Raw genomic sequence first — 16,083 nt, 5'->3', positions numbered from 1 at the left:
ATTGTTTGTTATTGTTCTTGCTGTGTATCCGACTCTTTACTTATACTATATATATATATATATATATATATATATATATATATATATATATATATATATATATATATATATATATATATATATATATATATATATTCCTTACAGATTATGAGAAAGAATTTGTCTTGGTCAAAACCCACAGCTACCATCATCCTCTATAAGGAGAGGAATAAAATACCTATGTTATTCAGAGCATGTTTACAAGAAGTATTCAGAACTTTAGATTGGGAACAGGTGGGAGTAAGGGCTAATGGAGAATACCTCAGTAACCTCAGATTTGCTGATGACGTTGCCTTGCTAAGTAACTCGGGGGACGAATTGCAAAGTATGCTTTCCGCACTGGACGAACAGAGTAGAACCGTGGGCCTGAAAATGAATATGCAGAAAACTAAAGTAATGATCAATGACCTCGGGACAGCACAGCGGTTTGAGATAGGTGGCGAGGCAGTGGAAGTGGTAAGCGAATATATCGACTTAGGCCAAGTTGTGACCCCGGATCCCAACCATGAGGCAGAGATAATTAGAAGGATAAGAATGGGGTGGAGTGCATACGGCAGACATTCTCAGATAGTGAATGGCAGCCTACCATTGTCCCTGAAGAAGAAAGTGTATGACAGCCGCATCTTACCTTTACTCACCTACGGGGAAGAAACAGCCGCATCTTACCGGTACTCACCTACGGGGCAGAAACTCGGAGGCTTACTAAGAGGGTTCAACTTAAATTGAGGACGACTCAGCGGGAAATGGAGCGGAAGATGGTAGGTGTAACATTAAGGGACAAGAAAGTGGAGTGGATCGGGGAACAAACGCGTGTTAAGGACATATTACTAGAAATTAAGAAGAAGTGGACGCGGGCAGGGCATGTAATGCGAAGGAAAGATAAGCGTTGGTCATTAAGGGTAATAGAGTGGATCCCTAGAGAAGGCAAGCGTGGCAGAGGGTGGCAGAAAATTAGGTGGGTAGATGAGATTAAGACGTTTGCGGGGATAAATTGGTCGCAGTTAACGCAGGACTGGGGTAATTGGAGAATAATGGGAGAGGCCTTTGCCTCTCCCATCCATCATCATCCCCAGATAGGCCGGTGATGATGATAATAAAACATAGATATATTAGTCCTTTTTGATAAGATGACACGTCATCACCCCCTACAAAGGGGAAATCAATACCAATCTTCAATCATCATCATCTTCTACATACGGCTGCGTGCTCCTCTACGGTGCGGGATTCCCGTTGCAGGGCTTCCTGGATTTGGCCGTCTGATCCTCGAGCATATGGTGATGTCTGCATATGTGAGATGACTTATATGGGGTATGTCTGAGGGGAGGGCGAGGAGGTTCCGCTAGGCGAGGTTAAACAGGGCAAAGGGGAAAGAACCCACTCTTGGGGGGTTCCGAGGCTAACAATCCTAATTAGGTCCGAGTTCATGTTTCCACCATGAAGGGTCAGAAGTCGGGATGAGAGGAACTTTAGCAAATGCGCTCTCTAAAGCCGTCTTTATTCACCATTTGGTATGTTCGATATTGCGCACAGTGTCGAAGGCTTTGGAGAAACTCAAATCAAGGTTATCTTTGGTGGCATGCTTTAATGCGTATGCCGGGTCCAGGATGTGAAGCTGTAATTGAAACATACTATCTTGAGTGCACAGACACGGGCAGCATGGTGTAAGGGATACATCTGAGTTTCTTTGTTGTGTTCCGTGAGTCCTGTGAGAAATGCATGCTGTGCTAGGTTCCCTAACCCTGATGTAAGGGAGATGAGTATTAGATGATCGCTGTCTCGACAAGTAGATAACTGGCACTGCGTGCCAGTGGTTTACTTCGTCTTCTGTTTAAAATGCGCCCTCGTAAACTTCAAGAACATCTCAAGTTCTAATGTGGTTAGACTTGGGGGAAGAAACCACAGGAATTAAGTTAAACAACTCACGCAACTTCATAGTTTCCTTCTCCGTTCACTTTCTCCGTTCTTTCTTTTTTTGGTAACACAGGCAATCTAATGAAGGAAAAAAACGGATTAAGTATTTTGATTTTTGTTTAAAAAAACAGAAAAGAGCAAGACAGATGTGTCTAATGATTATCGCGGTTGTAACAACGTGTGTGTTACCTACCCTCTGCTCCGTGTTTACGTCTCAATTTTTAGCTGGTTTTTCCCAGGCTTGTGTAGTAGATTACAGCAAGCTATGGAGTCTAGGGGTATTTTAGTTTCATCGGTCACAGCGCGATACATTTTACAGGTCACGAGGCAGCATCGGTACGGCGGCATGCTCGGCGACAGCACCCAGCTGCAGTTTTTCCAAATCCTTCTGAAGACGATGTCTGCCAAGAGGTACTTAGAAATAGGTGAGCCCTGGCAAATATATGTGGATGCAGCGTCTGCAGCGTCTGCAGCGTCTGCAGCGTCTGCAGCGCGTTTGCAGCGCGTACAGGAAAGAAAGAAGACAATAAAAACCGAAGGCCGAGAGGTCAGCCTTGTAAAGGAGCGTTAACCAATGCTTAAATAGGGAATTATCCACACCATGCAACCTTGATCAATGTCGGTTTATTTTGAACCAGGAATAATGCGAGAATTTCCCACGACGCCGTCGTTTAACGCGGAGATCCACCCGCATGACACGGGCATCTGGTGCTGCCTTCCCGGATAAGTTGCCTGTTTGGTTAGTCACAACACCGTGACGCACTAAATACTAGCTGTGCGGAAAAACGGAAAACAATAATTGTGTGAAGTGTACATGTTAAGTGGCAAAGAAGTGAACGAAGACAAGAAAAATACAGAGAAAGAAAAAGAAAACGCAAGTTCTTTTTTTAATGTGCAGCATTCTTTGCAGCGCAGACCCGTAGCCAGGAACACGTAATGCTCTGCGTTTCCACAATATAATGCATACTTGGTGGAAACAAGGTATTCAGTTGTTATAACAGCGTAAACAAAAATGATTGGTCGAAGAAACTTTTGAAAACACCAAACATACAAAAATTCCCCCGCATTTCCCCGAGAGGGAGAATGTGAAAGTGCGAATGCACGGTTGTCGGCCCGCTTGCGGCGCTTGCGCTCGGCCCCCGCAGCCCACCGCCTCGCCGCCTTCTCTTCCATCTCTTCCATCGGGTTTGTAGTATCACGTGTACACCACGCAGTTATCAAGCCGCTATAACGCCGCTGAGTCGCCAACGAACGCCGCTGACGACGTAGTTTGAATGCGTTAAAGATATAAGGCGCGTCACTAACACTGATATCAGCGTCGCGTCCGTGGCTTGGTCGGTAGAGCGTCGCGCTGCGGCCGCAAAGTCCTCGGATCGAAACCTGGCGCCGGATGCTGTTTCTTTTTTAAATATAGAGGAGCACTGCGGACGCCGCCGCCGCCGCCGCCGCCGCCGCCGGCGGTGGATGGTTTGGGGTCGCTTATAAAGTGCATTCGCACTTAATAAAGAGAAAAAAATAAAAAAGTACAAAAATGTATTAGGAAATAAAAAAGTGCGCATTACACACCTCATCCAAAGAGCGGACTTAAATTTAAAAATTAAAAAAAACGAGCATTGGAGACAGAAATAAGAAGTTGCGAAAATGGGCCAAACGGGTAGCGCCCTGCAATTGCACTGCACAATTGGGGGAAGAAACTCATGTAATCCTTATAGTAGCGCAAGTGAAGATGGTAGGTGGAACAGAAATCTGAAAACCCCCAAAATACGAGAAAAGTACAAATGTAGAATTTTTCACAAAAATGGACTAGAATTCGAAACTAATACTAGTACGGCTCGAATAACGTGGGATGTCTTCACATTCCATAAGCTTATTGTACAATACTCTCGGGTAAGGCAGTGCGGCGCTGTATGATAAATGGAGCAGTGTACCTTTTTTTGGTCGTGCCGAGTGCGAATTAAAACGGTTTCGTCGTTTTTGAGAATCCAATATATAATAAAATCAGATTAAAAGATTTTATTATTCCGAATATATAATATTTGGAAGGAGGCCCAAACAAGAAATGCAAGCTACTGTATATGACGAGGGTTTGGGCTCCCTTTTGCAAGGCACAGTGAGTGCGACAAACAGTCAAACAACAGTGTGGTAATCTCTTCTCAATAACAAAGGCATATAACTTAGAAGAAACATAGCTCATTAACTTATGAATACAAATTAAATTTCTTTGAAGACATAATATTCGGTATGTACAAAAAAAGTGCACACTCTGGCTCTGCTAATTTTTTCTATAGGTCATGCCTGTTTGTGCAGAAAGTTTAGTACCGTTGGGAGAGAACAGCGAATCATTTTTCAGCCATAGGATGTCCTCGAAAAAAAGGTATTCAACTTTCAGTGTTAAGAGTTTGATATGTCGACATCCGGGTTGACAGGTCTGCAAGGGCAGCTAGTAAATTTTGAGGAGTGTTAACGCTTGGTTTGTATTTTATCGCCAAATGATGTCTGTAAAAATTGCGAATGGAAACTAAGCTAAAACGACGGAAAAGTAGCTTAGCGTCAGCGTGGTAATCTGCATTGGCTATGTGTAGATACAGCTCGCCATTTACGGCTAATATAGCTCTGCGGTCCTCGTAACATCTCAACGGCACGCCGCCAGAAATTCGGTTTTATCATGCAGCTACTGTGAGACAAGGGTATTGATGAGTTAAGAAATTCGATTCGTGGCACCGTTCCTGCAGGCACGTTCACGGGATGCAGCGCAGTGGCGGCCGCCCTGGCCCTGCCCCCCGACGGACAAGTGGTTGCTCTGGACGTTGACGAGACTGCGGTCAACGTCGGCATGCCGTTTTGGAAGGAGGTGCGTATGTACTCGCGCGACTGCGGCGTTATCTTCATTGATTGGCATGGTGATGCTGTCGCTGATAATTGCACCCAAAAGCACCGCCTCCCTAGCGCTGTGGTGGTAGGGTTGCCACATTTCCCCGACAAAAAAAAAAAGACCCCACGACGAAAGGGGGTGGGGGGGGGGTGTATGAAAAAAAGACGCCATGTTTTTTTTTTGTCATGCAATGCCATTTATTGTAGCGGTTTCCTAGAGAGAAATCAACATAACAGTTGTACTGAAAGTGACTCAGATTATGGTTATAATTCTGAATGTGCTGCACTGAAGAGTAACCGCACATGCGTCAAGCAGGTACTTTGTCCCCTCGACCACGGATTGTCTTTGTTTGCGTGTTTTTGAGCATCTTTTTGACACGTATTTGTAGTCGTAGTTACTGAATTGGCGCTTATAAAAATAGCAGTGGAACGATTGCCAAAATACCGGCCAATGACGGCCGGTTTTAAGTATAAACCGGCAGACGGCCTGCGGTCTAAAAAACCGGTAGTGCTGGTCAAAAACAGGTCAGGTGGCACCAATAGTACCGCGCCTACCTTAGCTATGTATTCAGATGCTGGTATCTGCTTTTGGTGCGACAGCAAGAGATGCCCCCTTACTGAAATGGCCGGGATTCCGACGCCTGCTAATTCGAAGAATGCCATGCCAGCAAGAAAGTGTCAGAAAAGCACAGGGGCGTTAGGCACGTGAAGGGCGGCTTGCCCGCCGCCAACAAAGAAGCTATATTTCATTTCATTTCATCTCATTTATTTTACTCTCAGGGCCGTTCAGGCGTTACAGACAGGAGTGGGGTAAAAAAAGGCAGAGTACATAATAAACAATGGAGGGGTCAATGAAAATGATTGGCAAGTGCCGACTTGAATTTTTCCAGTTCTTTTGTACATAAGATGCCGGCAGGAAGGCTGTTCTAGTCCACACTGGTTTTCGGGAGGAATGAGCTAGAATAAAGGTTGGTGTTGCTGCTTGGCAGTGGCACACGTATTTTTAAATGGTTGTCAAGGCGTGTAGAAATGTATGCAAGGGAGCTGAAAAGAGACTGTTTTAGAGTTTCGTTTTAAAAAGTTTTGTGGAAGAGGCACAATCGTGAAATGCGACGTCGAGTAGTTAAAAATGGAAGATTTAAAGTTTTTTTCATGAGTGATGTGCTAGCTGTTCGGGCATAAATAGATAGAATGAATCGTGCAGCGCGGTTCTGTACAGCTTCGAGTTTTTGTATTAATAAGGCAGTTTGCGGGTCCCACACAGATGAGGAATATTCTAATTTGGACCAAACAAGTGTTTTGTAGAGGAGCAGTTTTAGTGAGCTGGGTGCAAGTGAGAAGTTCCGGCGAAGAAAACCAAGCATGCGATTTTCGTTACTAGTTATTTGTTCACCGTGCGTTTGCCAGGAGAGGTTGTTAGTAATATGGACGCCAAGGTATTTGTAGCTGCTTACTGAAACTAATGGTACTGCGTTGAGAAAGTATGGGACGGCTGTTGTGCTAGTTTTTCAAGTTATTCTCATCGATTTGCATTTACCAGTGTTAAGTTGCATTAACCAAGTGTCACAGCAATTAGACACGTAATTAACATCATACTGAAGAGCAGAAACATCAGAGGGGTTACACATTTCTCGGTTGAGCACGCAATCATCGGCGAAAAGTCTTATATGCGAAGTGGTAGAGTCAGGAAGGTCATTCATATACAGGGTGTCCCAGCTATCATGCACCAAGATTTAAAAAAAGAGTAAAGGCGTAACTCGAAAGAAACCAGGTGCATAATGTTTGCAGTACTGTGAAGAAGCGGACAGTATTCTTTCTTTAATGAGACTTAATTAACTAATTGTAATTAATTATGTAACTCGATAAATACTCTCCTAATCACTAAAGTATCAATGAGGCGCTTGAAGGTAACTACGAGGGGCATCTAACTGCGGTATTTTCAGCGATGAACTAATTGCGTACACATTTGTTCTGACTGATAAAGGAAACCCGCGAAATATGAAAAATACCTCGTGACGGCGCCTCCCCGCGCACCGTAAAGCAACGCCCTCAAACAGGCTGCCTCTGAGTTAGCCAGAATGAAATAGACAAAAGAAAGAAAGAAGAAATCGCGACCGAGTTTGTTCCTTGTCTGCACACGCGTCCCGCGAATCTTGCTGCTGCTGCTCCTTCCATGCATGCTATTATCAATGCGATGCGCTGTCTCTTCGGGCGGGTAACACGCGAAGGAGTTGCTTTCAATCAGCTTTGTTTGGGGACGCTGCTTTACAATGCGCGCGTAAGCGTCCTCACGTGGTATTTTTCATATCTCGCGGGTTTCCTTTATCAGTCAAAATAAATGAGTACGCAATTAGTTCGTCGTTGAAAATAGCGCAGTTAGATGCCCCTCGTGGTTACCTACAAGTGCCTCATTGACACTTCAGTGATTAGGACAGTATTTCTCGAGTTAGATAATTAATTACAATTAATTATTTCAATATCATTAACGAAAAAATTACTGTCTGCTTCTCCACAGTACTGCAAACATTATGCACTAGGTTTTCTTCGAGTTACGCAATTTCTCTTTTTTTTAAAGTCTTGGTACATGATAGCTGGGACACCCTGTATACCAGGGAAAGGAGAGGGGCAAGTACCGAGCCCTGCTGGACGCCCGACTTGACTGGGCAAAGATCCGAATCGTAGCCATTAGCTGTAACGTACTGGGTGCGATTATTCAAGAAGTGTTCTAACCATTTTAGGAGAATATTTTCAATGTTAAGTTTCCTGAGTTTCAGGAGAAGTAAATGATGAGGAACAGTCTCAAATACTTTCGCAAAGTCAATAAAAACGCAATCAATAAGTGATGAACGATCGATAGCAGGAAACAAGTCATTAGTAAATGCTAGCAGCTGAGTTTCGCATGAGTAGTGTTTACAAAAACCATGCTGATATCGGGTAAAAAAGAGAGTTAGACTCCGAGAAGTTTACCAGATTAGTATAAATATATTGTGCTAGAATTTTGCATGGGGTTGAGGTCAGGCAAATTGGCCGGTAGTTCCGAGTGCAGTAAGTATCACCGGCCTTGTGTACTGGAACAACTTTCTTAACCTTCCAATCCGTGGGCACCACGGCACACAGCAATGACTGCGAAAAGATGAAGGTCAAGATAAAGGAGGACTACACTAGCCTGCTTTTCAAAAATTTGTAGTTGATACTATCTGCGCCCGCTTAGGATGAATCTTTGGCCTTATTTATCAATTTAGTGATGCCAACCCAGTCGATGATAATAGAATCCATTTTATGATAATAGAATCCATATTAGATAAACGATGATAATAGAATCCATAATAGAATCCATATTAACCCACCTCTGTCAAATTCGTGAAGCCAGTTTTGTGAAGCCTGTGCTGTGAAGGTTGTTTCGGGAAGCCTACCGTATTTTCCTGTTCGTAATCCTTTTGCACAAAAGTAATAGCAAGCAGAGGGAAAGGGCGATGCACCAGGTTTTGAGGTTATCGTCGTGAATCGGTACGCGCAGCACTGCGTGCAATAAGTACGACGTTGCTTGAAACGTCTTTTCTTTTCTTTTGAGGTTTTGAGGGGAGGGGGGGGGGAGAGGAGAGAGGGGCCCGAAACTGTCTGCTTGAAACGTCGCAAGACTGAATTTGAAGGTTATCTCACGTTAAGAATAAACATAGAACACCACACCTTGACGTATAACGTTATCAACCGGCAGTCATTTTAAAGAGACAAATGATTGTAAGTCAAGCGGCGAGTACGGCTTGACGTCGTACGACTTCAAAGCCCAACGGTAGGCCTGAGTGGGCACATATTCCTCGAAAGGTGCTGCTGTTATTCTAGAGGAATGTTACATGCTCGCAGAGTAGCGCATACCTGCAGTGATTTATTGGAAAACGCATAATGGGGAGTTGGAAACCTGAGCCCGAATATATGTTGCTTTGGCGGTATTCCGTGTTTGGCTCTGCCAACCCGTGCGCCAGTTCTTTTCTTCCCGGATTCTGTCTTTATAGAAATTTTCTAACTCAGTCTTAATTGGTTGCTTCAGCGCTTACTGCCTGCTTCTCGCGACCAACGCTTTAATCACATCTTGCTAACCTTCGCTGACGTTCCAGCTAATGTTTTCAGTAACTTTGTACCTCAGTGCTTTAGGAGTGTAAGCGTTCGTTGGATGGATGGACATCTTAGCAGTATGAGTGTGAATTTACTATTCTGGGAATCCTGGAAGCAGCCCACACATGTCTCATTATTTACCTGTAGGTTCTGGTTTGCGGACAGCTAAGGCTCGGGCCTCAGAAACAATGTTTTTCCTTTAGTTGTCATAAAAAAATCCCTCCCCGATTTTTCTGTTGGCTGGCTCTACATGGCATCAATATCTTTTTAATTTCCATTCTTTTACCCGTTTAATTGTCTTTGCTCTTTCAACTTTATTTCCAATATCTCCGATAACATAGTTTTATTTACAACATCATGCAGCATTTCCGCCCTAGATATCGTGCCCTGTCTTGGCATTGCATGCCTGCTCCGCTTTGAAAATAAAACGACATGTTCCACCTCACAGCTCATTTCTGCTAATGCAAGTAGCTAAGCCTCCCCTCAAAGCATATTTTGCTTGGAACTTGTCTAACCACAGCTTATCTTGTCATGGTTCATGACCTGATTACTACTTTCACCCTGCGCCCTGAAGCGAATCGGCCTGCTGTATTCAGGCCGACTGTAAACCCTGCAACACTGCAGCCCTGCAACAGGCCGATTGTAAACCCTGCAACACTTTCTTCAACTTTCCGAAATCTTGAATGCTTGCAGAACGTAGTCAATAAGCCCATTCTGTACTGAGAATAGGGCGTCACAAACTACCTCAGCCAAAAATAAACGCTCAATGCCAATCAGATAACTAAAAAAGAAACTTGCGCAGAAGATTTATCTCTTTCCTGGTCTTGGCGCTCAAGCTCTCGAATGACGTCATTGGAGTGGCGTAACGGCTATTGGCGGTGTCCATATCAGTTGCAGCAATAAACGAAATCGATAGCAATGTTGCCTAAAATGCCACAAAGGCAAAGCAGAAACGCAAGGCGGATCTGCTGCGACGAGCTAATCACGCAGTGCCGCTCCGTGCTGACGATAACTATACCTTTCACAATTCTCACAGACACAACGGAAAGAATGAACGCGTTTAGTGTTGCAGAGACTCCTTAAATAGATTTGGACGCTGAAAAAGAAATCCTGGGAAGCTTGCACTCAGGCGCAAGACTTGAATCAAAAAGCTGTTTTAGGCGAGCATTCACGTAAACATAGTTAATTTCAGTACCACGGCCTGAATTTCAGATCGCGGCCTCTTTTTCCGCCATGCCGAGAATTGCGAAGACGCTGCGCGCGAGGTCTCTTGTACGATGCTGAGCGCATGGGCACGCTCCTCTGGAATGTCGGCGACCGCTATCACGTGTCTTTCTGTTGTCTAGTGGGTATTGCGACATCTGCACGACGTCTGCGTGATAGCGATCCTCCCGGGGAGTTTTCGGCGCGCAGAACACCGAGCGTACGGCCAGTAACGACAGCTCGCTGTTAAAAGGTGAGCCTGAGCTTCGTGGGCGCTCGGGATGAAAGTTAAAGATCTCAATCTCAGTTACGCATCAGCGGACACTTGCTGGACGATTTTGATCACGAAGTGTGATATACGCCCGGACTATTCAGAAAACTCTCTGTTCGTGCGTACGCGCGCAAATAAAGACATTTTCATCATCGTGAAATTGACGCAACGCCCCGGGAGGGTATTTTTGACACCGCTTGAAACTTGACGTCGCCACGTCACATGAGCACCCTTGGTGACATCAATGGGTAGCGCCAAGTTTAAGGCCTTAAAAGAGCTGCTCCGTGTTGGCTTTTTTGCATGACATTAGCGCTGTGCAAAAAAGCCGCGTTTGCTTGCTAAAATAAGAAAAAAAGCATTTTTTTGTACGCATTCAAGCGATGCTGAAATAAACTGACCCCCCGAGTTCAACTTAAATTGTGGTAGTTCATATAATAATTCAGAACATGACTTATTTTACAACACGAACATAAACAACGCCGCAACTCCCTCGATTGCCTAATATTCTTTTCATCATGACTCTCTCAATCTTTGATAACATCATTAGTCATCCCCAGTACCGGGAACTTTGTGCTTTAACTGAGAGTTGAAGCTTCGGAGAAATTAAAAAAAAACAGACCGTTGGTGTACCATAAAAAAAAGAAATAGTAGTAGGTTCCAGTATTCTTTAATTAATGTTATTAAAGATAGTCAAAATTATCCACTAAAGTAGTACACGGAAAAAGTACTAGACTCGCTCAAGCACTAAAAGTGCATTTTTCTTGTAGTACGTACGCTTCTCCTGTCGCGGAACTTCAATACCCTGAGTTCTTCTTTAAATCAGTTCTGTCTATTTTAAAATGGGTTTGGTGGTATTTTGATCAAGAAAATGGAGCCCATGGAGCAAGGAAAATTTTGACAAGTTGGGGAATTCGAAGACTTCTTCGATAGACTTTATCGGAAACGCAAGCACGCCAAGTTCCGCCAATCCACTTGCAACTCTGGTCCGGAGGCCGCTCGGCGCTGCATCGGGAGTCAGGAATGCTCGCGTCCTCGGTTGGCAGACGGCCCGGGGCAACCAACCAAAAAATCCAGCAAAGTGACGTCACCAGGGGCTGTCAGAGGTCATTATGACGACGTCAGAGCTCCAAATGGTTCCGAAAATACTCTCCCCGACGCCTTAGGAAAGGGGAGTCCCGGGATATCCCCGTTCCGATATGAAGTTTTAAAACTCCTTCTGGATCTCCTGCACAGCACAAGTATGGCGTATTGTCCTTGGCGATGAGATGGGGCGTCTATTTACCTTTCCCCATCCCATTTCATCTATCTACACTTTCAATATTGTTTCTAGTTCTCTCATAATTCTTCCTCCCTTACGGGAACTTCCTTCCCCCCTGGCATCCTCCAGGAACACTTCATGACATCGTTTATGAGAGACAGCCGTCCTTCCATCCGTCCTTGCTTACTTGCTCGCTCGTTTGCTTCTTTCTTTCTTTTTTCTTTCTCTCTTTCTTTATTTCTTCTGCCAATGTATCCACCCTCTCTCCTCCTTTCCAGCTGGTCTTGACAGATAAGAAGCCAGGCTGGAAAGTAGGAGCCATATGGGAAGGGTATACAAGCAGCATACGGCCTTTCTCAGTGGAGCCGTTCATTCATTCATCTCTCCTTTCACCCCACATTTAAGCAGGAACCTGCTACTTGCATGGTGAAGAGCTATGTTTAACCGACATGCAAAATCTGTGATAACCAGCTGTAACAGAATGAATCACGTAAGGGGCAACTGATCGTATAATACGCTATTTCTCGTGAACTTCACTGTTATACTGCTGGTACTTACGGCAGCAACGCTCTCTTTCTTGTCGTCCAGGCTGGCGTAGAAGGGAAGATTCAGCTCAGGTTGGGACCGGCATTTGATTCCCTGGGTAAGTTTTCTGGATGGTTCGCGAATTCATCCATACTGGTGCATTTTCTGCAGACATCTAAAAGCGCGTACTCACTTCACAGGTCGAATGAGGACACTTTAAAGGGCGGGTACATGGCCCAATTATGAGCACAGTGCTTACCTAAACTCTGTACTCTTGTTCGATATCGTTCTTGTCACTGTTATAAAATTTTATAACACAATGAACCTAAGCTTTGCGGTTCTTAGGACAACATTATTTCGGGAAGGGCTGACTGAGACTGTTTGACTGACTTCTCTTTGCCTTGCTTGTTGAACTTGCTTCATTTGAGCAGAAACTTGACATGCAATTATCTCCTACTCATGCGACAGTCATCATTTCAGTCGAACGTTTTTAAGGTGCGCATTACAGACCACGCTTTTCAGACGCGTTGCTGAGAGAAGGCCAAGCGTGCACCTTCGACTTTGTGTTCATCGACGCCGACAAGCATAATTGCGACGGATACTACGAGAGGTCCTTGTTGCTGGTCAAGCCGAACGGCCTCATCGCCATCGACAATGTACGTACGGCGCAAGTGTCTCTCTCAAGTGTTCATGAAGTGTCCATGTTATGAAGTGCGCTCTTACATCTGAGTCCTACGCTAGTGCTTGGTTTGGTAAGACTCGTTGCGCTTAAGTGTACGACAAACACGACAGCCCTGGAAGACATGTCGAAGGTGGGGGATTTGTTTTACATTAGACCAGGAAGTAGACAAACACTTCATAGAACAGTGGGCCATAATTTATAGGAAATAAAAAGGGGGTTCGATGTTTTTGAAGATGTCGTGTTGGGCATGCTCTAGACAGATAGATAGAGGGAGAATAAACTGTATTTAGAGGAATATCAGCGATGATGTATCTTGAATCGGATACTTGTGGTTAGGTCGTGTTGATGTCTGTCAGCGTGAACAGCTCAGCGACTTCGGCAGCCCTGGCGACCAAGCGGGCCCGCAGGTCCGGGTTCGAGCTTCGCAGAGCGGCCTCCCACCATTCCTCGGAGGTATTTCGGGAAAGGTATTTTTCGTGCAAGGCCATATTTTCTAGAAAGACGTAACTCCCTTCGCACGCCAGGCTAAGAGCACAAATGGGCTTAAAGAGTGTTAGCGAAGTTCTAGAAGGAGATGATGTATGGTTAGCAAAATAAGGCGTGAAATGGAGAAATTAGAAAAAATTAATACAGATAAAAAACAGCATTGCTATTTCTGTGGCACTTGCGGGACTGTTTGTAAGCGTCATCGCATATATCACACCAAACTCTTCTACTACGATGTGGTAGTCGTATACTTGAATCTGCGGACCATGAATTTGACTTTAAGTGTGAGTATTTACATTGAATAACATTGTTCACGCCACTTCAAAGTTGACTATCCCCCCAAAATTGCCTTTCCCGCCTATAGCGCACTAGAGCCTTGGACGGCATGCTGTTCTAAAGAAGTACATGCTTCCTTTGTCTTTCATTTTTCTACGCCGAGTGGTTGCAGCGTACACAGCTATAAACAAAAATCAAAGTTGAATCTGAGGCAGTGCCTCACTATGTTGGGTTTCGAGTTCGCGGCTTCGATTCTCTGCCTCGGCGGGCATTTCTTCGAGAGCGACGAGAACCAAGAACAGAACAAATATGTGCGCGATATTTCCGTGCTTGTCGAAGGTCCCGAGGAGGTCTGAAGTAATGTGACGCACTGCACCGTGGCGCTTCTCTTGGCAACTTTGCGGTGTAAAACCAAATTTGAGCAAAGGAAGACAACACAAAAAAACTGTGGTTGATTCCTATATCACAGGAATCGGTAAAACACGGAAGTGAAATGTGCAGCGAAATCTACAGCTGAGCATGCTTTGCGGATCGGCGGCTGTCTTGTGGGCGTGCTTGGCGAGCGGTGTCCTGCTGACAGGTCGCTTTAGCAAAGGTGTACTGGTGTCATTTTCGTGAGAGATATCACGTCTGTGAAATCTTGGTGTATCCCGGGATAAAACACGTTCGTGGTAAAACATAAAACCCGAAAACGAACAACCCGAAGTATAGCGTACTCTTTAGTACTAAAGGTTGCTTCCCCGGAAGCAGACCCTGTGTGCAAGGGTGCACCCTTTACAGGCCGCTTGCTTCGTTGTTCTGGCGTCACACCCGCGACGGATATGACGTAGGTGAAATCTTCGTGAATCCCGCAATAAAACACTTTCGGGTTAAAAATTGTAGAAACTCCCGAGTGGCAATCATTCAAAATATTTCGCAAGTATTCACTCTAGGAACTCACCTTCAGACACACACAGCTCCTTACGTTTCGCTTAGAGGCCATAGGGTCTACAATATAAAGCATTCTGCTGAAAGGCATGTTGCGAAATGAATTGCCCAGCGTGAATTTATTAAAATCGTCACACAGCTAATGTGTACCTCTGGAAAGCATCGTGTCTAGCGTTACGGACAGCCATACAGATTTCTACATGTTAACAGCCTAAAAATGCGCACTGATTAAAATGTACAGTACATTTTACGTATAGGCTAGCAAAACATTATTTTTAAAGGGGCCATGCAGACAAAACAACAGTTTGGTTCATTCGAAATATTGCTCAGTTAAAATCACTTTGACACTACTTTTAACGTAAACTTCACTCAAATAAGCGTCATAATTAAAAAAAAACACGCAATGGCCATGCGCCCACTAGCTCATTTACTCCAATAGAACCTGTGATATCATATACCCAGCTCTGCGATTGGCCGAGGCCGGCAAAAGCAAACGCAAATTAGACAGGGCTTATAAACTTGCCGAACAAGCCGGTTTGCGCTTAAATTTAGGGCACATTCCTTTTATAAAGGTAAGAATGATGGGGTAAACAGTAGAAGTCACTCAAGTACACGTAAACGTAGAAGTTCCGATAATTGCTGCTGTGGGTACTGCGCGCTGTATGCTTGTTTTAGCTGCACAGAAGTGCGGCTCTTTGGGGTGGTCTTAGAGAACACTGGCCGACTGACGCAAGCGATGGTGTCTTACGTGACCGTATTTGTAGAGCGAACACCATGTTCCACGAAAAGACTATCTTGTCCCTTAACAAAAGCAATCCCGGTGAATACGGTCAAAAACAGAGCACAGGCAGAAAACGGCCCGGTGCAGTATGGTCGCCCCATCTAGGAGGACTGATGGCAAACAAGGTTCCGCAGTCGGCTGGCGAGCCTTATGGGGCACTACAGTTCGCTTGAAGACCTGTTTTTGTGACGCCATTGCAGACGTTACGAAAACCTATGATTTGGCTGGAGAATCAAATTCTTAACTTACATTGATTAATTTCTGAGTGAATGAAGCATCGTTTGCTTCCGGGCAAGCGCTGGGGGCACTATAAAACACGAAATCTTTCGGATAAAACAAAATTCCATTTTGCCTGCATGGCTTCTTTAAATATGAAAATTGATGCTTGGGTGAGTTGATGTTCCATAATATTGAACTCCCAGCGCAAAGAACAAACAGGGACGACAGGAAGAACCAGACACACAGGCTCTGTGTCTCGCTGTGTCTCGCTCTTCCTGTCGTCCTGGTTTGCGCTGTGATCTCAAAAATAAAATGGAAATTCGTGGTCGGCACCTTCTCTTATGAACGGAAGTGTTGCTGCGACGCCATGGTGACGCACAAATACTCTTTCACTCTCAGTTGTAGTAGCCGTAATTCGAGTGATAGGCAAAGGCAGGATAGTGCACTGGGGATATTATTGCGTTCGGTAGGGAGCTCACCTGCATAAAACCCAGTGCGGGGGAAGGGCAAGTAGAGGGGGAATG

At 44.7% G+C, this 16,083-nt stretch overlaps 1 protein-coding gene across 1 annotated transcript in view; it reads left to right on the top strand.

Annotated features, from left to right (window-relative positions):
* Nucleotides 1-16,083, top strand: part of LOC144151455 (uncharacterized) — a 106,961-nt gene that overhangs the window by 52,607 nt on the left and 38,271 nt on the right. The window contains exons 7-10 of the mRNA XM_077682505.1: nucleotides 2,270-2,375; nucleotides 4,683-4,801; nucleotides 12,252-12,306; nucleotides 12,711-12,844. Coding sequence (XP_077538631.1) covers nucleotides 2,270-2,375; nucleotides 4,683-4,801; nucleotides 12,252-12,306; nucleotides 12,711-12,844 — 414 coding nt within the window. The remainder of the gene's footprint in view (nucleotides 1-2,269; nucleotides 2,376-4,682; nucleotides 4,802-12,251; nucleotides 12,307-12,710; nucleotides 12,845-16,083) is intronic.

This window comes from Haemaphysalis longicornis, unplaced genomic scaffold (assembly GCF_048455015.1).
Source record: "Haemaphysalis longicornis isolate Haplotype H1 unplaced genomic scaffold, Haemaphysalis longicornis Haplotype H1 scaffold_9, whole genome shotgun sequence".
Taxonomy (NCBI): domain Eukaryota; kingdom Metazoa; phylum Arthropoda; class Arachnida; order Ixodida; family Ixodidae; genus Haemaphysalis; species Haemaphysalis longicornis.
The sequence above is the reverse complement of the archived record's forward strand: the minus strand, read 5'-3'. Positions and strand labels throughout refer to the sequence as shown.